Source organism: Melanerpes formicivorus, unplaced genomic scaffold (assembly GCF_026170545.1).
Source record: "Melanerpes formicivorus ecotype bairdi unplaced genomic scaffold, bMelFor1.0.p_v2 SCAF_1023, whole genome shotgun sequence".
Taxonomy (NCBI): Eukaryota; Metazoa; Chordata; class Aves; order Piciformes; family Picidae; genus Melanerpes; species Melanerpes formicivorus.
This window is the reverse complement of record NW_027143375.1, coordinates 12,583-33,934: the sequence shown is the minus strand read 5'-3', so window position 1 is coordinate 33,934 and position 21,352 is coordinate 12,583. Positions and strand designations below refer to the sequence as shown.

At 66.3% G+C, this 21,352-nt stretch overlaps 1 protein-coding gene across 1 annotated transcript; it reads left to right on the top strand.

Moving 5' to 3' along the window:
* The first annotated feature begins 578 nt into the window (after positions 1–578).
* GALNT6 (polypeptide N-acetylgalactosaminyltransferase 6) lies at positions 579–19,802 on the top strand. Its single transcript, XM_068170980.1, has 11 exons — positions 579–647; positions 3,295–3,891; positions 5,401–5,573; positions 7,311–7,460; positions 7,553–7,787; positions 9,055–9,172; positions 9,284–9,484; positions 11,361–11,492; positions 12,728–12,829; positions 12,954–13,106; positions 17,336–19,802. The coding sequence occupies exons 2-11, from the start codon at positions 3,404–3,406 to the stop codon at positions 17,447–17,449; spliced, it is 1,866 nt and encodes a 621-aa protein (XP_068027081.1). The 5' UTR covers positions 579–647; positions 3,295–3,403; the 3' UTR covers positions 17,450–19,802.
* The last annotated feature ends 1,550 nt before the right edge of the window (positions 19,803–21,352 follow it).

Here is a 21,352-nt window from a genome sequence, read left to right as displayed (position 1 = left end):
GCCAGGCGTTCGCTGGCACCGGCACAGGAACACTCCCACTATGGCCGCTGCAGGCACCTGCAGCTTCCTGCACCCCCAGCGCCAGGGTCAGGCTCCTGAGGTCGCTGCCACCCCCTGCACCCTGGGTGCCAGGTCCCTGTTGCCCTCCGTCCCCAGCCCAGGCGGCCCCCACCGGCCCTGCCGGCGCCCCGATGTCGGGCGGCGCTAGGACCTCGGCGGCGCCGCCTCCTGCACCTGTAAGCGCCGGGGGGGGGGGTGGGGGGGAGGGATGGAGGGGAGGGGGCAAAGGAGAGGAGCAGGTGGAGGCGCAGGCCCCGCCCCTGCCGCCCGCCGGCCCCGCCCCGGCCCCGCCCCTCCCGGGACGGCACCGGCGGCCGCGCAGCCGGGTGAGCGGGGCCGGGGGGGGTGGGCAAGGGGCGGCCGGGCTCCGGCTGCGGCTCCGCGACCCCCGGGGCGCTGCCGAGGGGACCGGCTCGGACCCGACCCCCAAGGGACGTCCTGATCCGGAGCCGGACCCCCCCCCCCCCCCCCCGCCCCCTCCTCTCGCCGCCCCGGGAGAAAGGGGATCCGGTGCGGAGCCCCTCCCCGAGGCAAAGCGGGGCCGGTGCGGAGCTGGCTGCGGAGGAAGGAGGTTCGAGGGGGTCCCGGTGAGCCGCTTCCATACAGCAAAGAGGGGGCAAGGGGGGTCCCGATGCGGAGCGGGCAGACAGGGAAAAGGGGTCCGGGAGGTGTGGAGTTCCCCCCGCCCCAGCGAGGCAACAGGAGTCAAGAGGCACCGTGGGGCAGAGCCCTGCCGCGGAGGGGGGAAGGGATTGCTGGGGGTCCCGGTGCGGCGCCCCTCCCGGGAAAGGAGCCGAGGTTCCCGGGACGGATTCCTGCGCGGTAGAGACGGGCCGGGAGTCACGGTGCAGAGCCCCTCACCCGGTCCGGGGGGGGGGCCAGAACGGAGCCCCGCTCGGGGAAGGTGCTCGGATCGGAGCCCCCCAGGGCTGTGCCGCTCCGTGCCCCGCGGTGGGCAACATCCAAGGGCCTTCCACCCCCCCAAGGGGTACCCAGAGCTGCCAGCCAGCCCATCTCCGGGGGTCCCACACCCCAGCACCAGCCAGTGGGGGCTCGACGGGACCCTACTTCGTGTCGAGCACTGCCCCCCCCAGATCCCCTCGCACCCCTCGGCATCTCTCAGGCCAGAGCCGCGCCACGGCGCCCTGGCACAGGGAGGCAAATCCCCCCTGCAGCCCTGAGAACGAGCGCGGTGCCAGCCCCGCTGCCAGCCGGCTGCAGGCCTCTGGGGGGGGGGGGGGGGGGGGGCTGCAGCTTTGCTCCCCGCTCCCTGCTGTGGGCTTCTTGCAGTCCGCGCTGCTCCAGAGTCGCGATCGTGGCCAGCACCTCGCTGCCACGTGGAGCACACGGACGTGTCGCCCACAGCTGACCCTTTGCTTGCAGCCTCCTGCCGCTGGTGCTTTGCTTTACCTTTATTTAGCTTCCTCTTCCCCCCCCCCCCCCCCGCCCCTGCCAGGGGAACTCCTCCTGCTCGCTGCCTCTCCCCAGGATTCCTCCCTCTCGCACCCTGGAGCTTGCAACCGAACTCCCACCCAAACTCCTCTCCCCCTCTTCCCAGCACCGTGGAGTCCAGCAGAGGGTTTGGGCCTTGGGTTTCCCGCGGGCAGGATGAGCCCCAGCCCAGCATGGGGGGTTTGGGGTGGGCTGGATGGGTCGAAGCAGCATCACCCCCCCGGGGCGTGCGGGGGCCGGTGGCAGAGAGCAGGCGCGCCAGGAGCTTGCGCCACAGCTCGCTGCTGAAATCCCGCTCAGAGCTTTTGTGGGGTGAGTTTGGGGGGTTTTGGGGGGCGGAGGGGGCAGGGGGGAGGCGCTGCCGGGGCTTTTTCTGTGGCTTTTTGCCCTTTTCAGAGGGGTTGGGGTCAGAGCCCCCTCGGGAGCTGCTGCGCACAGGCCTGGGCTCCCTCCCTGCGCGCCCCAGCGGCCACCCCCCCCGAGATTAATTAGCAGCGCAAGGCTAACGAGCGCTTCATTAAGGCGGTGACAGCAAAGCGGCGAGAAGGAGACGCTTGGGGAGACGCAGAGATGCTGCAAATGAGGTTTCTCTCCCCCCCAAAAAGGGTTCCTCTTCGCCGCGCACCTCCCTGGGGGGCAGCAGCTGGCCGGGGGCTGGGAGGCACAGGTGGGGCAGGAGCAGCTCTGCTCGGGCGGCAGCAGCAGAAGCTGAGCTGCGCTTCTCGCAGTCCTCTCTCCACTTTCCTTCCACTTTTGGGGCTTTTTTGCTGTCCCCCTCCCCGTGGAGCTGCTGCCGCCCGGTCCCGCCGCGGCCCAGGAGCCCTTGGCAGCCGAGCGTGGTCCAGCCGCCGGCTTTGATCGCCAGGGCTCTGCAAGCGCTGAGCCCAGGCACCGCCTCGTCCCTCCTCCTGCACACAGCCCAAACTTCCTCGCCCTTGAAGTTTCTGGCAGGTGCCCTTCTCCGCGCCAGGGCCGCACCATTGCCAAGGCGACCCAAAGAAAAGGCCAAAAGAAAAGAAGGAGCGGGGGGGGGGGGGACGGGACAGGACGGCGTGGAGGAGGAGGGGGAGGAGGAGGAGGAGGAGATGCTGCTGAAAGGCTCCCGTGGAGCTTGTCGGTGCTGCAGCGGCAGCAGCTCACAAAGTGCAGCCGCGGGAGGGTCGCTGGCGGAGGCAAAGCTCGGCCGCTCTCGGCGCTCTCGCCGCGGGCCGCTGGAGGCTTTGCTGCCGGTGCTGAGCTCCCGGTGCCGCCGCGCTGGGCAGGGCACCGGGCACCGAGCACCGGGCACCGGATCTGCTGCTCCGCTTCAGCCAACACCAAAGCGCCGCGGGGCTCTCGCCCACATTTTCCGTCCCAGCGACGCTGCAGGCAGGACAAATACCTGGGGAGAGGCTTTCCCCGCACCCCCAAAAGCATTTGGGGCACGTTCGGAGGCTTTGCTTTAGCTCCCTTGTGCTCTCCGTGCACACGAGGGGAGGGGGCGGCGGGGGTTGGGGAGGGGGACCTGCAGCAGCTGCAGCAGCTCCGTGGTCAGAGAAGCTGCTGGGGATGTCTCCTGCTCACGGGGCTGGCTCCAGCGCACCCCGCAGCGGCTTTCCAAATTGCCTTTTCCTGGCGTGGATTTGGGGCTGGAAGGGCCCCGGGGGAGCTGAGCTGGCAGGGAGCGAACTCTAGGCTGATATCTCCTCAGGGTGCCAGTGCTAGGTCAAGAGCAAGCAGGGGCACCCAAAGTGCCTCCCGAAGTCTCTCAATCGACCTGGGGCTGTCTCTCCTTCTCCCCAGGGCAGTGGAGCAGAGCGGAGCGGAGCAGCATGAAGCCCTTCAGCGCTGCGCAGCCTTGAAGCAGCGATCTGCGGAGGGGACTGCCCCGGGAGCAGCGAAGGGGGAAAGAATGAGGCTCTTGCGGAGACGCTACAGCCCCTTGAAGGTGGCTTTGGCAGGCGCAGCCTTCGTCATCTTCCTCTTCATCCTGCAGAGGGACGCGGGAGGCAAAGAGGCGAGCGAGGAGCCCTGGCTGAGGAACATCGTGCAGGGGAAGGACCAAGTCCTCGACCTGATGCTGGGGGCGGTCAACAACATCCGAGACTCGATGCCCAAGCTGCAGATCGGAGCTCCGGTGCCGCAGGAGGACCCGGCGCCCGGGGCTCGCTCCTGCCTGCCTGGGGTCTACACAGCAGCTGAGCTTCAGCCGCTGATGGAGAGACCCCCGCAAGACCCCGCCAGCCCCGGAGCCGACGGCAAAGCCTTCAAGAAGGATCGCTGGACGCCCGAAGAGACGAAGGAGAAGGAGCGAGGTTACGAGAAGCATTGCTTCAACGCCTTCGCCAGCGACCGCATCTCCCTGCAGCGAGCGCTGGGCCCCGACAGCCGCCCCCCGGAGTAAGAGCTGCGGTGCCCGGAGCCCCGCGGCTCCCCTGCTCCCCGCACAGGGCAGCTTCGGGGGGAAGCAAAGGCGGCTGGGGCCGGCGGCTCCCCGGGCGAGCGATGGGGAGGTGGGGGCGGGGGGGGGGTTTGTGGGGGCGCTGAACGGGAGGCCAGCCGCCAACAGCCGCGGCCCTGGAGAGCTGTCTCTAGCAGCGGGGTTTGCGCTGATTTCTGGGCCCTTGGGGGTTGCTTTGGCGGCCAAGGACAAAAGGCAGCGGCAGCGCTTTGTGTCCCCGCGTACCTGCTGGCGGCCCGGGTGCCTCCAGCGTCTCCTCCCCTTTCCCTCCTCTCCCTCTTTCCTTCCAGCCGCCGCAGTAATCGGGCTTTGACTTTTCTTAGCCGAGTGGAACAGCCCCGGAGCCCGCTGGGCTGGGGGGGAATGAAGGAAGCAGAGGAACCTCCAGAGGCTTCCTCGCCTGCCCTCTGCCCGCTGGCTGAGAGATTGAAGCCTGGGGGGCCCCCGGCCCTGCCTGCTGGGGAGAGTGGGCTGGGGAAGGCTGGTGGGGTGGAAGAAAGTTTTGAATAGGAGGTAGAAGCCGGGCCCCGGCGTGGAAATGGAATGCCCTGTGCTGGCAGGCGATGCTCTGTGTCCAGCAGGTGGAGCGGAGGCAGCCGGGGGGAGGGGGAGACGCGGGGCTGGGCAAGGCTGGCCTTGAGGAACCATTGCTGCCCTGCAAGGGTTCCCAGGCCTGGCCTAGCCTGCCCAGGGAGGTGGTGGTGGAGTCCCCATCCCCAGGGGGGTTCCAACCCCCCCTGCCTGTGGTGCTGAGGGCTGTGGGTCAGGGCTGGTGGCTGAGCAGCAGCGGTGGTGCTGTGAGCTCTGGGTGAGTGCTGCCCTGGGGGAGCTCCAAGGGCTCCTCCAGCCCGGGGGTCTCCATGGCTCTGTGATGAGAGAGGTCTCTTCTCTTGATCCTGCACCCATCAGGGCCAGCTGTGCCACACCACCAAACGGCACAGGGGTAAAAACCATCCCCAAACCGCCCTAAGCCCACACCGAAAGCCAAGCCCAGAGTGAAAGCCAAGCCCAAACCGCCCCAAACCCAACTTGAAAGCCAAGCCCAAACTGAAAGCCAAGCCCAGATGCTGGAGGAAGAGCCAGGAGGAAGCCCAGGTCGCCCCCCCTGGCCCTGCCTGCTGGGGAGAGTGGGCTGGGGAAGGCTGGTGGGGTGGAAGAAAGATTTGAATAGGAGGTAGAAGCCGGGCCCCGGCGTGGAAATGGAATGCCCCGTGCTGGCAGGGGATGCTCTGTGTCCAGCAGGTGGAGAGGGAGGGAGGGGGCGTCGAGGGGCCAGGGCAGGGGTGGGATTCACTCGGGCAGCAGCGGGGAGGGGGTGAAAGGGAGAAATGCACTGAAATCCAGGTGGCAGCGAGGCCACAACCGCTGGGTGTTGGGTCGGACAAGCGGGGGGAGGTTGCTGCTGTCTTCCCCCATCCCGCCCTGAGCGCTGCTTTCCTCTCCCGGAGGTGCATCGACCAGAAGTTCAAGCGGTGCCCGCCCCTGCCCAGCACCAGCGTCGTCATCGTCTTCCACAACGAAGCTTGGTCGACGCTGCTGCGGACGGTGTACAGCGTCCTGCACAGCTCCCCGGCCCTGCTGCTGAAGGAGATCATCCTGGTGGACGACGCCAGCACGGATGGTGGGTGGGGAGCGGCGGTGGGAGGCAGGGGTCGGTGGCAAGGGGAGGCAGGAGTCAGTGGCAAGGGGAGGCAGGGGTCAGTGGCAAGGGGAGGCAGGGGTCAGTGGCAAGGGGAGGCAGGAGTCAGTGGCAAGGGGAGGCAGGAAACAGTGGCAAGGGGAGGCAGGAGTCAGTGGCAAGGGGAGGCAGGAGTCAGTGGCAAGGGGAGGCAGGAAACAGTGGCAAGGGGAGGCAGGAGTCAGTGGCAAGGTGAGGCAGGAGTCAGTGGCAAGGGGAGGCAGGGGATAGTGGCAAGGGGAGGCAGGAGTCAGTGGCAAAGGGAGGCAGGAGTCAGTGTCAAGGGGAGGCAGGGGTCAGTGGCAAGGGGAGGCAGGAGATAGTGGCAAGGGGAGGCAGGGGTCAGTGGCAAGGGGAGGCAGGAGTCAGTGGCAAGGGGAGGCAGGGGTCAGTGGCAAGGGGAGGCAGGAGTCAGTGGCAAGGGGAGGCAGGGGTCAGTGGCAAGGGGAGGCAGGGGTCAGTGGCAAGGGGAGGCAGGAGATAGTGGCAAGGGGAGGCAGGGGTCAGTGGCAAGGGGAGGCAGGAAACAGTGGCAAGGGGAGGCAGGGGTCAGTGGCAAGGGGAGGCAGGAATCAGTGGCAAGGGGAGGCAGGGGTCAGTGGCAAGGGGAGGCAGGAGTCAGTGGCAAGGGGAGGCAGGAATCAGTGGCAAGGGGAGGCAGGAGTCAGTGGCAAGGGGAGGCAGGAGATAGTGGCAAGGGGAGGCAGGGGTCAGTGGCAAGGGGAGGCAGGGGTCAGTGGCAAGGGGAGGCAGGAGATAGTGGCAAGGGGAGGCAGGGGTCAGTGGCAAGGGGAGGCAGGGGTCAGTGGCAAGGGGAGGCAGGAGTCAGTGGCAAGGGGAGGCAGAAGATAGTGCCAAGGGGAGGCAGGAGTCAGTGGCAAGGGGAGGCAGGAGTCAGTGGCAAGGGGAGGCAGGGGTCAGTGGCAAGGGGAAGGCAGGAGTCAGTGGCAAGGGGAAGGCAGGAGTTAGTGGCAAGGGGAGGCAGGGGTCAGTGTCAAGGGGAGGCAGGAGTCAGTGGCAAGGGGATCATGGGCTGCAGGTGCTGGGTAGAAGCTTGCACTTGATGCTCTCAGAGGTCTTTTCCAAGAGTCATCATCCTATGGCTCTATGGCACTGGGGCTCTGCTCCCGCCCCCTGCCCCTCCCTCCCCCACTTGCCCGCCGGCTACCATCCTCACCAGCTGCGCCAGGGCAACCAACCCTGTGGTCCAGCATCGGGCACCGGAGAGCTGCGACTTTGCCCTCCCCCCGGAGATAAAGGCTCCTTTTCCCCCCAGGGCACCTGCCCGGGCTCCCGAGGAGCTCCCGAGGAGCAGGACCGCAGGGCAGGGCAGGGCAGGGCTTGGTCAGCCTGCGCTGTGCCGGGGGCACAGCTGGGATTTGGGGTCCCTTACACCAAGAGGAGTCTCTGCACATGGAGCTCTTGCTCGGCCACGTCCCGCTTTTGGGTGGCTGCATCTGCCAAGGGAGCAGAGCAACGCCAGGTTCCCTCCGCAGCGCCTTGTCCCTTGTCCCTTCCCTCCACGACCGCTCAGCCCCTCGGCGCCGCCGCAGGCGCAGGGCACGACCCGCTCGGCCTGGCGACGCCTGCTGCAGCTCCAGTGGGGCTCAGGCAGGGCAGGTGGGCTGGGGGGGGGGGGGGGGCGCAGGCCCAGGCCCAGGCCGGTTGCTGTCCCTGCAGAGCACCTGCAGGCCCAGCTGGATCGCTACGTGGAGCAGCTGCAGATCGTGCGAGTCGTGCGGCAGGCGCAGCGCAAGGGGCTGATCACGGCGCGGCTGCTGGGGGCCAGCGTGGCCAGCGGGGAGGTCCTCACCTTCCTGGATGCCCACTGTGAGTAGCCGCCACCCACCGGGGGGGCCGGAGGGAGCCGGAGGGCCGAAGCTCTCTTGCCCTCAACGGCCAAGCCCTTCCCCGCGCCCCAGGCGAGTGTTTCCACGGCTGGCTGGAGCCCCTCTTGTCCCGCATCGCTGAGGAGCCCACGGCCGTGGTCAGCCCTGACATTGCCACCATCGACCTCAACACCTTCGAGTTCTCCAGGCCCCTGCAGCAGGGCAAGCAGCACAGCCGCGGCAACTTCGACTGGAGCCTGACCTTCGGCTGGGAGCTCGTCCCGCCCCGGGAGAGGCAGCGCAGGAGGGACGAGACCTTCCCCATCAAGTGAGCCACCCGGGGGCCCCTCTGCCCGCTTCAGGGTGGGGTCTGACGCCGGCACAGCTTGGCTCAGCCCTGGGCACGCCTGGTCCACAGCCAGCCTGCAGCAGCTGAGCCGCTGGGTGCTGCAGTGGGCTCGGGGAGGGCTGGCAAGGGACTGGGGGCTCTGTGCCGGGAAACTTCCCCTTCCCCCGCTCGGCTTTGCTGCTTCCCCACCACCTTTCCCCTCTTTCCCCTGCTGGTTCTGGGGCCTCTGCTGTCCCTTCCCAGCCGAGCTTCCCCCATCAGATGCTGGGCTGGAGGCAGCTCGGGCGGCTGGGGCCTGGCAGGTGACCCTTGGGCACGGTCAGAGACCAGGGGCTGGCAGGGGAGAAAGTTCCCCCTGGGCTTTGGAGAACGTGGAGCTCGGGAGGACCTTTGGCAAAAGCAACTTTGAATTGCCTCCAGCGTCTCTCTGCCTGTGCAAAGCCTCTCCTTCAGCCTTGAATCGCTGTCTTGTACCTTCTCTCTCGGGGATACCCAGCCACCTGGGCACGGGGTGGCACCTGCACTGGCACAGCAGCAGGAATGTCCCCCCGTGGACGGCTCTGCACCAAGCCCCCTGCTTCCAGCCCTCTCTTTTGCCTGCAGAGAAGCTTCTGCCCACTTTCTGCCCCTGACCCCCTCCGTGGTGCCCCACGCCCGGCTGGGTGCTCCCCTGGGGCACCCCGGCCACCTTGGCTGCCCTGCCTGCATCGTGGCCCCATCGTGGCTGGCAGCAGGGCTGGCTTTGTGCAGAGGTCACCCAGGAGACGTCCCCGTGCCCATAAAGGTCCCTTTGACAGTGCAGCGCTCCGAGCCCTCTCGCTGCGGGCGGGGACGCAGCCGCTCCGTGAATCACTTTCCGCCGCTTTGGCTCAATCAAAGCCTCTCTGTTCCAGCCGCTCCCAAGGATCGGATGAGAGGAGCTGGAGGCTGAGTAGGGCGCTGGCTCCTGCTCTCTGACCTCCCCCTCTGTCTGCGGGGATAGGTTTGCAGTAACCAAATCTCCCCCCCCCCGCCCCCCGGGGCCCTTTTTGCTTGGAGGCAGGGGCTGGCGGCGAGGCCGCTCGGTGTCAATGCTGCTGCTGCCTGCGCCCTGGCAGCCCGGTCTGGCCCCTCTGGCACAGCCACCACAGCTGGGGGAGCTCGGGGGGCACACTCTGAGGGCCATGGTGTCCCCAGCCCTCGGGTTTCTCCCGCTGTGTTTTCACTTTCACCCTCCTGTGCCCCCCCACTCCTCCCTCCCCTGCAGGTCCCCGACCTTCGCCGGTGGCCTCTTTGCCATCTCCAAGTCCTACTTCGAGCACATCGGCTCCTACGACGACCAGATGGAGATATGGGGGGGGGAGAACGTGGAGATGTCCTTCAGGGTAAGGACGGCTCAGTGCCCCCTCTTAAAGGGTCCTCCTCAGGACGGCTCCTTCCCCGCGGGCCCCTGGAGCCCGGCCCCTCGCCGCGCCTCAGGCTTTGCCTCGCCGCAGGTCTGGCAGTGCGGAGGCCAGGTGGAGATCATCCCTTGCTCCGTCGTGGGGCACGTCTTCCGCTCCAAGAGCCCCCACACCTTCCCCAAGGGCACCCAGGTCATCTCCAGGAACCTGGTGCGCCTGGCCGAGGTCTGGATGGACGACTACAAAGAGATCTTCTACAGGAGGAACCAGCAAGCCGCGCAGATGGCCAGAGAGGTACCCGGGGTGGGGGGAGGGGGGGGCTCCCGCTTCTCCTGGGGGGGTCTGGTGCTGCTTGGGGCTCAAGCCTGAGCAGAGGGAGGAGGAGGATGAGGAGAAGGAGGAGGAGGAATAGTGCCACATCCAGCTGGCAGCCAGTCACCTGTGGCATCCCCCAGGGATCAGTGCTGGGCTCCATCCTCTTTAACATCTTCATTGATGATCTGGATGAGGGGGTCGAGTCAGTCATCAGCAAGCTTGCAGATGACACCAAGTTAGGAGCAGATGTTGGTCAGTTAGAGGGTAGAAAGGCTCTGCAGAGGGACCTCGACTGACTGGATGGACAGAATCCAATGGGATGGCATTCAACAAGTCCAAGTGCCAGGGGCTGCACTTTGGCTACAGCAACCCCATGCAGAGCTACAGGCTGGGGTCGGAGTGGCTGAGAGCTGCCAAACAGAGAGGGACCTGGGGGTGCTGATTGACAGCTGCCTGAATATGAGCCAGCAGTGTGCCCAGGTGGCCAAGAGGGCCAATGGCATCCTGGCCTGCATTAGGCCAGCAGGAGCAGGGAGGTCATTGTGCCCTGTGCTCTGCATTGGTTAGGCTGCACCTTGAGTCCTGTGTCCAGCTCTGGGCCCCTCAGTTTAGGAAGGACATTGAGAGACTTGAAGGTGTCCAGAGAAGGGCAACAAGGCTGGGGAGAGGCCTTGAGCACAGCCCTGTGAGGAGAGGCTGAGGGAGCTGGGGTTGCTTAGCCTGGAGAAGAGGAGGCTCAGGGGAGACCTCATTGCCCTCTACAACTACCTGAAGGGAGGTTGTAGCCGGGAAGGGGTTGGGCTCTTCTCCCAGGCACCCAGCACCAGAACAAGAGGACACAGTCTCAAGCTGTGCCAGGGGAGGTTGAGGCTGGAGGGGAGGAGGGAATTCTTCCCAGAGAGAGAGATTGGCCCTGGGGATGTGCTGCCCAGGGGGGTGGTGGAGTCCCCATCCCTGGAGGTGTTCAGGAGGAGCCTGGATGAGGCCCTTGGTGCCATGGCTGAGTTGCTCAGATGATGCTGGGGGAGAGGTTGGACTTGGTGATCCCAAAGGTCTTCTCCAGCCTGGTTCATTCTATTCTATTCTATTCTATTCTATTCTATTCTATTCTATTCTATTCTATTCTATTCTATTCTATTCTATTCTATTCTATTCTGCTCTGCTCTGCTCTGCTCTGCTCTGCTCTGCTCTGCTCTGCTCCTTCTTGGGGTGCACAGGAGCCTTAGAGGCAAGCACAGGAAGGCCCTGCCAGGGGTCTCTGTCTGTCAGATCCTCCCTGCAGGGAGGTTGTAGCCAGGTGGGGGTTGGCATCTTCTCCCAGGCCCCCAGCCCCAGAACAAGAGGCCACCGTCTCAAGCTGCGCCAGGGGAGGTTTAGACTCGAGGTGAGGAGGAAGTTCTTCCCAGAGAGAGTTGCTAGCCCTTGGAATGTGCTGCCCAGGGAGGTGGTGGAGTCCCCATCCCTGGAGGCGTTCCAGAGGAGACTGGACGTGGCACTTGGTGCCATGGTCTGGTCATGGGGCCTGTGTTGATAGGTTATAGGTTGGACTCGATGATCCTCGAGGCCTCTTCCAACCTTAGTGATACTGTGAGACTGAGGAGGGCTCAGCCTGGAGGTGGGAAAGCAAAAGCAGTTGGAAAGATGCAGCCCAACACCAAAGAGCTACTTTAGTTCTCTCTCTATTTGGCCAAAACCTTTTCCTAGCTCAAACCCAAAGAGGTTCAAGATCTTTTTGGTTTGGCAGACCACAGCCAAGCCAGGAGGAGCCCTCTGGCTCAGGAAGGGGTTGGGGTTTTTATTTTCCCTTGCTGGCTGTGGAGACTCCTTTAATTTTCTCGCGTGACTTCGTTGATAGAAGACCTATGGTGACATTACAGAGCGCCGCAGGCTGAGGGAGCAGCTCCGCTGCAAGAACTTCACCTGGTACCTCCACCACGTCTACCCGGAGATGTCCGTCCCCGACCTCTCTCCGGCTTTTTACGGAGCAGTAAGTGCGGAGGTGATCGCAGCACCCTGCGGGGCTCAGCCCTGGCCTGGCAGCGGCCCCGGCAGCTCGCTGCGGGGCTGCGCTGCGGGGCTGTGCTATGCTGCGGGGCTGCGCTGCGGGGCTGTGCTATGCTGCGGGGCTGCGCTGCGGCCGTGTCCATCGCCGCCTCCGTCAAGCAGCCGGCACCGCCTGGTTGTGGCTCTGGCTGGCGGGCAGCGAGAGAGCTGGAATCCAGCAGAGCTGGTTTGGGGCAAGTTGCAGGGTGGGGGACCCGCGGGGATGTGGCACTGGGTGGCACTGGGTGGCACTGGGCAAAGGAGCCGGAAGCTTCCAGCGCCCCCCCTGCCAGCAGCGACTCTCACCCCCACCTCCCACCCCGTGCGACCTGACAAAGCCACCCGGGGACGGGCAGGGCACGGAGCTCCTGCTCCACTCTCCAGCCTGCAGCTGCCCAACCCAAAGCTTTGCTGGGCTCTGAGCGCAGCCCTCCCCGGCCAGGCCGGGCTGCAGCAGGCGCCGGGCGCGGTGCCGGCCGGGGCGAGGCCGGGCGCCGGCTCCCATCCGGCTTCGCCTTCACCTTTGCTTCGCGGAGCCTCGTCCCGGGCTCCTCTCACCTTTGCCTCCGTGGCAGGGCGGCGGCGCTGGCGCCGGCGTTCCTCACGTCCCACCCCGTGCCCTCAGAGCACAGCTCACCCTCCTGCTCCCTCCTTTCCCTCTCCCCTCCACCCACCCCGTGCCCTCACCTCACCCTCCTGCTCCCTCCTTTCCCTCTCCCCCCCCACCCCGTGCCCTCAGCTCACCCTCCTGCCCCTTCCTTTCCCTCTCCCCCCCACCCCGTGCCCTCAGAGCACAGCTCAGCCTCCTGCTCCCTCCTTTCCCTCTCCCCGCCCCCCACCCCGTGCCCTCAGAGCACAGCTCACCCTCCTGCTCCCTCCTTTCCCTCTCTCCCCCCCACCCCGTGCCCTCAGCTCACCCTCCTGCCCCTTCCTTTCCCTCTCCTCCCCACCCCGTGCCCTCAGAGCACAGCTCACCCTCCTGCCCCTTCCTTTCCCTCTCCCCTCCCCCCACCCCGTGCCCTCACCTCACCCTCCTGCTCTCTCCTTTCCCTCTCCCCCCCAAGCCGAGCCCTCAGAGCACAGCTCACCCTCCTGCTCCCTCCTTTCCCTCTCCCCGCCCCCCACCCCGTGCCCTCACCTCACCCTCCTGCCCCTTCCTTTCCCTCTCCCCCCCTGCAGATAAAGAACGAGGGCACCAAGAGCTGCCTGGACGTCGGTGAGAACAACCAGGGTGGGAAACCGCTCATCATGTACCCCTGCCACGGGATGGGGGGCAACCAGGTGGGCACCCCCCCAAGCCCCAGCACAGCCCCCCCCCCCCCGCCCGCGGTCGCTGTCTGTGTGCCCTGGGAGTGGCTTTGTGGGGGTGCAGCAGGCTGAGGTGCCCTCTCTGCCCTCCCCGCAGTACTTCGAGTACACGAGCCGGCGGGAGCTGCGGCACAACATCGGCAAGGAGCTGTGCCTGCAGGCGCGGGGGGCCGCCGCCGAGCTGGGCGCCTGCCAGTACCGAGGGAAGCCTGGGCATGTGCCAGCCAGTGAGGAGTGGGACCTGACCCAGGTGAGGAGTGCCTCTGCATCCCAGGAATCAGAGCGCCTAGGCCGGGAGGGAGCTCAAAGCTCAGCCAGCTCCGACCCCCTGCCACCGGCAGGGACACCTCCCAGCAGCCCAGGCTGCTCAAGGTCTCACCTGGGCGGCCCCAGGTGGCTGGAGCCTGGCAGCAGTGGTTCCCTTTGACAAGAAGAGGCAGCAGGAGGACCCAGAGAGCTCTCAGCCTGACCTCAGTGCCAGGGAAGGTCGTGGAGCAGGTCACTGAGTGCCACAATGCAGCAGCTGAAGGGCAAGCAGAGGCTCAGGCCCAGCTCAGCCTGGGCTCAGGAAGGGCAGATCCTGCCTGGTGGTGCTGAGCTCCTGCCTGGCAGTGCTGAGATGCTGCCTGGTGGTGCTGAGCTCCTGCCTGGCAGTGCTGAGCTCCTGCTTGGCGGTGCTGAGCTCCTGCCTGGCGGTGCTGAGCTCCTGCCTGGCGGTGCTGAGCTCCTGCCTGGCGGTGCTGAGCTGCTGCCTGGCGGTGCTGAGGCCCTGCCTGGCGGTGCTGAGCTGCTGCCTGGCGGTGCTGAGCTCCTGCCTGGCGGTGCTGAGCTGCTGCCTGGCGGTGCTGAGGCCCTGCCTGGTGGTGCTGAGCTGCTGCCTGGCTGTGCTGAGGCTCTGCCTGGCAGTGCTGAGCTCCTGCCTGGCGGTGCTGAGCTCCTGCCTGGCGGTGCTGAGGCTCTGCCTGGCGGTGCTGAGGCTCTGCCTGGCGATGCTGAGGCTCTGCCTGGCGGTGCTGAGCTCCTGCCTGGCGGTGCTGAGGCTCTGCCTGGCGGTGCTGAGGCTCTGCCTGGCGGTGCTGAGCTCCTGCCTGGCGGTGCTGAGCTCCTGCCAGGCGGTGCTGAGCTCCTGCCCGGCGGTGCTGAGGCCCTGCCCGGCGGTGCTGAGGCCCTGCCTGGCGGTGCTGAGGCCCTGCCTGGCGGTGCTGAGCTCCTGCCTGGCGGTGCTGAGGTCCTGCCTGGCTGTGCTGAGGTCCTGCCTGGCGGTGCTGAGCTCCTGCCTGGCTGTGCTGAGCTCCTGCCTGGCTGTGCTGAGCTCCTGCCTGGCTGTGCTGAGCTGCTGCCTGGCGGTGCTGAGCTCCTGCCTGGCGGTGCTGAGCTCCTGCCTGGCGGTGCTGAGGTCCTGCCTGGCTGTGCTGAGGTCCTGCCTGGCGGTGCTGAGCTCCTGCCTGGCAGTGCTGAGCTCCTGCCTGGCTGTGCTGAGCTCCTGCCTGGCTGTGCTGAGCTGCTGCCTGGCGGTGCTGAGCTCCTGCCTGGCGGTGCTGAGCTCCTGCCTGGCGGTGCTGAGCTCCTGCCTGGCGGTGCTGAGCTCCTGCCTGGCAGTGCTGAGCTCCTGCCTGGCTGTGCTGAGCTCCTGCCTGGCTGTGCTGAGCTCCTGCCTGGCGGTGCTGAGCTGCTGCCTGGCAGTGCTGAGCTCCTGCCTGGCGGTGTTGAGGCCCTGCCTGGCGGTGCTGAGCTCCTGCCTGGCTGTGCTGAGCTCCTGCCTGGTGGTGCTGAGGTCCTGCCTGAGGGTGCTGAGGTCCTGCCTGGCTGTGCTGAGCTCCTGCCAGGCGGTGCTGAGGTCCTGCCAGGCGGTGCTGAGCTCCTGCCTGGCAGTGCTGAGCTTCTGCCTGGCGGTGCTGAGCTCCTGCCTGGCTGTGCTGAGCTCCTGCCTGGTGGTGCTGAGGTCCTGCCTGAGGGTGCTGAGGTCCTGCCTGGCTGTGCTGAGCTCCTGCCAGGCGGTGCTGAGGTCCTGCCAGGCGGTGCTGAGCTCCTGCCTGGCTGTGCTGAGCTTCTGCCTGGCGGTGCTGAGCTCCTGCCTGGCGGTGCTGAGCTCCTGCCTGGCAGTGCTGAGCTCCTGCCTGGCAGTGCTGAGCTCCTGCCTGGCAGTGCTGAGCTCCTGCCTGGCGGCGCTGAGGCCCTGCCTGGCGGTGCTGAGCTCCTGCCTGGCTGTGCTGAGCTCCTGCCTGGCGGTGCTGAGCTCCTGCCTGGCAGTGCTGAGCTCCTGCCTGGCGGTGCTGAGCTCCTGCCTGGCGGTGCTGAGCTCCTGCCTGGCGGTGCTGAGCTCCTGCCTGGCGGTGCTGAGCTTCTGCCTGGCTGTGCTGAGCTCCTGCCTGGCGGTGCTGAGCTCCTGCCTGGCTGTGCTGAGCTCCTGCCTGGCGGTGCTGAGCTCCTGCCTGGCGGTGCTGAGCTCCTGCCTGGCTGTGCTGAGCTCCTGCCTGGCGGTGCTGAGCTCCTGCCTGGCGGTGCTGAGCTTCTGCCTGGCAGTGCTGAGCTCCTGCCTGGCGGTGCTGAGCTCCTGCCTGGCAGTGCTGAGCTCCTGCCTGGCGGTGCTGAGCTCCTGCCTGGCTGTGCTGAGCTCCTGCCTGGCGGTGCTGAGCTCCTGCCTGGCTGTGCTGAGCTCCTGCCTGGCGGTGCTGAGCTCCTGCCTGGCAGTGCTGAGCTTCTGCCTGGCAGTGCTGAGCTCCTGCCTGGCGGTGCTGAGCTCCTGCCTGGCAGTGCTGAGCTTCTGCCTGGCGGTGCTGAGCTCCTGCCTGGCGGTGCTGAGCCCCTGCCTGGCACAGTGGCTGCAGAGGGTGCTGAGCAGAGCCCTGGGGCTGTGCCTGGCGCTCAGGGAAGCCTTTGCCAGCCTGCCCCAGGCCATCCTCCTGCAGCCGCTGCCTGCTCAGGGCCTGGATGGCTTCCTGCTGCCCTGGGGCAGAGCCTGGCTGCTGCCCAGGCCCAGGGGGCGATGGGCAATGCAGGCAGCTCCAGGTGGGGCCCAGGCACAGCTGCTGCCCCCCCAGGGCTCTCTTCCACATCTTCATCCTCGCCTGGCCTGGCACACCCCCAGGGAGGGCACAGCCGCAGCCTCCCCGGGCAGCCTGTGCCAGGCTCCCCTCAGCTTCATCCCAAAGCCTTTCCTCCTCATCCCCACTCCCAGCTCTGCCCTCTGCCAGCTCCCAGCCCTTGCCCCTCACCTGCCACTGGCTCCCCCGAGGGGATCTGCTTGGTCACCAGTGGTGTCCCCAGGGTTTGGCCCTGGGGCCAGTTCTGTTCAAGGACTTCACCAACCCTGGAGGGGGTGGAGGCAGCCTCTGCCAGCCTGCAGGCTGGCTCAGGTTGGCAGCTGGGTGGGAGTTGATCTGTTGGAGCTCCAGAAGGCTCTGCAGTGAGACTTGGCCACCTTGGAGCCATGGCCTGAGGTCAGTGGGAGGAGGCTCAGCAAGGCCAGGGGCTGACTCCTGCCCTTGGGCCACAACCAGACCAGGAAGGCTGCAGGCTGGGGGCAGAGGGGCTGGGAGCTGCCCTGGGGGGGGAAAGGAGCTGGGGGTGCAGGTTGGCAGCAGCTGGAGAGGAGCCAGGATGGCCAAGGGGGGCAGCAGCAGCCTGGGCTGGAGCAGCAGTGCTGTGGGCAGCAGCAGCAGGGCAGGGATGCTGCCCCCGGGCTAGGCACTGGGGGGGCACAGCTGGCAGCCTGGGGGCAGCCTTGGGCTCCTCAGGGCCAGGAGGACTTTGAGGGCTGCAGCAGGGCCAGGGAAGGGCAAAGGGAGCTGGGGAAGGGGCTGGGGGAGAGGGCTGGGGGGAGGGAGGAGCAGCTGAGGGAGCTGGGGGGGTTGAGGCTGGAGGAGAGGAGGCTGAGGGGAGACCTCCTGGCTGCCTGCAAGTGCCTGAGAGGAGCCTGGAGCCAGGGGGGGGTTGGGCTCTGGGGCCAGGAGAAGAGGAGAAGGCCTCAGGCTGCCCCAGGGCAGGCTCAGGATGGCCTTGAGCATCAATTTCTGCCCCTTGAGGCTTGCCCAGGCCTGACCCAGGCTGCCCAGGGAGGTGCTGCTGAGGTCCCCATTGCCTGCAGGGCTTCCAGAGCCCAGGAGCTGTGGTGCTGAGGGCCAGGGGCTGGGGGGGCCCTGGGGGCAGTGCTGGGTCAAGGGCTGGGCTCCAGGCCCCTCAAAGGTCTCTCCCAAGCCAACTCAGCTCCTTCTGGGCCAGGTCTCAGCTCTGAGAGCTGCTCTGCTGCAGAGCTTCCCAGCATGGCCTCAGCTCCCATCCCTGCCTTGCTCCCCACCTGCAGGAGGGCTCTTGGTGGCCATGGTGCTGCTGGGTGGTTGCTTGGACTTTTCCAACCCAATCAATTCCATGATGCTGAGGCCAGCCCTGCCATGAGGCTTCTCTTCCCCCTCCCCTGGGGCTCCTCCTTCCTCCCCCTCCCCCTCCTGGAGCTGCTGATGCCTCTCTGCTCCTTGCCAGGACCGACTGATCCGAAACCCAGCCTCCAGCTCCTGCCTGACAGCCCGAGGGAAGCACCCAGCCATGGCTCCCTGCAACCCAGCAGACCCCCACCAGCTCTGGTCCTTCACCTAAGCTTGGAGCAGAGGTCCCCCCCCAGCCCTCAGCTGTCCCAAACCACGCTCAGGAAAACAGAACCCAGGAACCCTTCCTCCCTTTTGTCGGTTGAGAAGCCAAAGCCTTCACTCTGCTGCCTCTGGGGGCTGCCTTGACCTCAGTCCTGTGCCTTTGGAGCCGACCTCAGCTGATGGAAACCACCTCCCCCAGGGCCTGAAACGGTCCAGGGTGCTCTTCATGGAGCTGCCTCTTGGGTGCTGCTCATCCTTCCCCTTCCAGTAATGCCCAGGGGGCTGCCAGGGCCTGGCCCTCTCCTGCCTTGGCACCAGCACTGTGGGCAGGGGGGGAGGACCTGGGCTGTGCCTCCTGGGGGTGTTGCCCCTGGGTGGGGAGAGGTTGGATGAACACTTTGGTTCTTCTTGTCCCATGGTGCTGATGCCCAGGGCTGGCTCTGCTTGCCCTCAGGCTGAGCTGCAGGAGGGGGTCTTTCCCCCCAGCCCCCTCCTCCCCACCACCACACAGCTTGGAGGCAGCACAGCAGCCCCCCAAAGGGACTCTCACTGTAGCCTGAGGATGAGCTCTCCTCCCTCCCCTGGTGGGCGTCAGGCCCCACAGCTGTAGCTGCCCCTTGATGGCCACAGCCTTGAGAGGGGGAGGGAAAAGCTCTCCTGGGGTGGCATGGGGGTGGGAGAACCTCTGGCCATGGAGCCTGCCCCTGGACATGGAGCCTGCCCCTGGCCATGGAGCCTGCCCGTGGCCATGGAGCCTGCCCCTGGCCATGGAGCCTGCCCCTGGACATGGAGCCTGCCCCTGGCCATGGATCCTGCCCTGGACATGGAGCCTGCCCTAGGACATGGAACCTGCCCCAGGACATGGAGCCTGCCCCTGGACATGGAGCCTGCCCCAGGACATGGAGCCTGCCCCAGGACATGGAGCCTGCCCCTGGCCATGGAGCCTGCCCCTGGCCATGGAGCCTGCCCCTGGACATGGAGCCTGCCCCAGGACATGGAGCCTGCTCCTGGACATGGAGCCTGCCCCTGGCCATGGATCCTGCCCTAGGACATGGAGCCTACTCCTGGCCATGGATCCTCTCCCTGGACATGGATCCTGCCCCTGGACATGGATCCTCTCTTTGGACATGGATCCTGCCCCTGAACATGGATCCTGCCCCTGGCCATGGATCCTCTCCCTGGCCATGGATCCTCTCCCTGGACATGGATCCTGCTCCTGGACATGGAGCCTCTCCCTGGACATGGATCCTCCCTCTGGACATGGAGCCTGCCCTGGACATGGATCCTCTCTTTGGACATGGATCCTCTCTTTGGACATGGATCCTGCCCCTGGCCATGGAGCCTCTCCCTGGCCATGGATCCTCCCTCTGGACATGGATCCTGCCCCTGGCCATGGATCCTCTCCCTGACCATGGAGCCTGCCCCTGGACATGGAGCCTACTCCTGGCCATGGATCCTCTCCCTGGACATGGATCCTGCCCCTAGACATGGAGCCTCTCTCTGGCCATGGATTCTGCCCCTGGACATGGATTCTCCCTCTGGACATGGATCCTCTCCCTGGCCGTTGATCCTGCCTCTGGACATGGATCCTGCCCCGGCCATGGAGCCTGCCCCTGGACATGGAGCCTGCCCCTGGACATGGAACCTGCCCCTGGCCATGGATCCTCTCCCTGGACATGGATCCTCTCCCTGGTCATGGATCCTGCTCCTGGACATGGATCCTGCCCCTGGCCATGGAGCCTGCCCCTGGCCATGGAGCCTGCCCGTGGCTATGGAGCCTGCCCCTGGACATGGAGCCTGCCCCTGGACATGGAGCCTGCTCCTGGCCATGGAGCCTGCCCCTGGCCATGGAGCCTGCTCCTGGGCATGGATCCTCTCTCTGGACCTGGATCCTGCCCTAGGACATGGAACCTGCCCCTGGCTATGGAGCCTGCCCCAGGACATGGATCCTGCCCTAGGACATGGAACCTGCCCCTGGACATGGAGCCCGCCCTGGACATGGATCCTCCCTCTGGACATGGAGCCTGCCTCTGGCCATGGATCCTGCTCCTGGCCATGGATCCTGCTCCTGGACATGGATCCTGCTCCTGGACATGGAGCCTGCCCCTGGACATGTATCCTGCCCTAGGACATGGAACCTGCTCCTGGACATGGAGCCCGCCCTGGACATGGATCCTCCCTCTGGACATGGATCCTGCCTCTGGCCATGGATCCTCTCTCTGGCCATGGAGCCTGCCCCTGCCCATGGATCCTCTCCCTGGACATGGATCCTGCCCCTGCCCATGGATCCTGCCCCTGCCCATGGATCTTCTCTTCTCTCTGGACCTCAAATAAAGAGATGATTTATTTTACAGACCCCCTCTGGCTTCCCAGCCCTCTCCTGATTTCCTTTCCCCACCCCCTCTACCCCCAGCCCCTTGCCCTGGGGACTGCCCTGGAGCAGCCCAGAAGAGCTTTGGCAGCCTCTGCTCCGGGGCCAGGGCACATTTGGGGCCATTCCCACGGGAGCTGCTCTGCCCCTGAGGGGGGCAGGGGCTGTGCTGCCGGCCCTGGCCCTCCCTGCCCCCTCCCGTGCTGAGCTCACCAACCAGGGAGCATTTGGAGCCCATTCCCACCCCAGGCCTCTGCTTCCCTTCCAGATAAGAGCAGGAACACAGCAGCTGCCTCTTGCCTGCCCTGCTTTTGGCTCTCCATGGTTTGTTTTCCACCCAGTGCCCAGCACAAAGGTTTCTCTCCAGCCCTTGCTCTGCTGCCAGCTCAGCTCCAAGCCCTGCTCCGTTGCCAGCTCAGCTCCAAGCCCTGCTGCTCAGCACCACAGCTCCACAGCTTCCCAACCCCTCCAGGATGAGGCTTCCACCACTGCCCTCCCTGGGCAGCCTGGGCCAGGCCTGGGCAAGCCCCAAGGGGAAGAAATTGATCCTCCTGTGACCAGGGAGAGGAAGCCAACACCCCCCCACCAGAGCTGGTGGGGGTCTGCTGGGTTGCAGGGAGCCATGGCTGGGTGCTTCCCTCGGGCTGTCAGGCAGGAGCTGGAGGCTGGGTTTCGGATCAGTCGGTCCTGGCAAAGAGCAGAGAGCCATCAGCAGCTCCAGGAGGGGGAGGAAGGAGGAAGGAGGAGCCCCAGGGGAGGGGGAAGAGAAGCCTCATGGCAGGGCTGGCCTCAGCATCATGGAATTGATTGGGTTAGAAAAGTCCAAGCCTCCACCCAGCAGCACCATGGCCACCAAGAGCCCTCCTGCAGGTGGGGAGCAAGGCAGGGATGGGAGCTGAGGCCATGCTGGGAAGCTCTGCAGCAGAGCAGCTCTCAGAGCTGAGACCTGGCCCAGAAGGAGCTGAGTTGGCTTGGGAGGGACCTTTGAGGGGCCTGGAGCCCAGCCCTTGACCCAGCACTGGCCCAGGGCCCCCCCAGCCCCTGGCCCTCAGCACCACAGCTCCTGGGCTCTGGAAGCCCTGCAGGCAATGGGGACCTCAGCAGCACCTCCCTGGGCAGCCTGGGTCAGGCCTGGGCAAGCCTCAAGGGGCAGAAATTGTTCCTCAAGGCCATCCTGAGCCTGCCCTTGGGCAGCCTGAGGCCTTTTCTCAGAGGGCTTTCCTCTAGTTGGGCTTTGGCCTTTCCAGTGTTCACCCTGAAAAGCCTCACAGAGGCAGCCCAGGAACAAAAGCTATGAGGAAGCTGCATGTGGGGGCCCCAAGGGGCTCAGCATCAGGACACACTGAGGGTTGATGCTGCTTCGACCCCCCCAGCCCACCCCAGAACCCCCATGCTGGGCTGGGGCTCATCCTGCCCGCAGGAAAACCAAGGCCAAAACCCTCTGCTCGACTCCACGGCGCTGGGAAGAGAGGGGAGAGGAGTTTGAGAGCTGCATCTGGGGGCCCCAAGGGGCTCAGCATCAGGACACGCTCAGGGCAG

What these genes read in the sequence shown, in the direction of transcription:
- GALNT6 (XM_068170980.1), top strand. Translation starts at nt 3,404, where the DNA reads ATGAGGCTCTTGCGGAGACGCTACAGCCCCTTGAAGGTGGCTTTGGCA. An exon ending in ACGGGATGGGGGGCAACCAG is followed by an intron (nt 12,830 to 12,953) that starts GTGGGCACCCCC and finishes CCCTCCCCGCAG; the next exon opens with TACTTCGAGTACACGAGCCG. An exon ending in AGGAGTGGGACCTGACCCAG is followed by an intron (nt 13,107 to 17,335) that starts GTGAGGAGTGCC and finishes GCTCCTTGCCAG; the next exon opens with GACCGACTGATCCGAAACCC.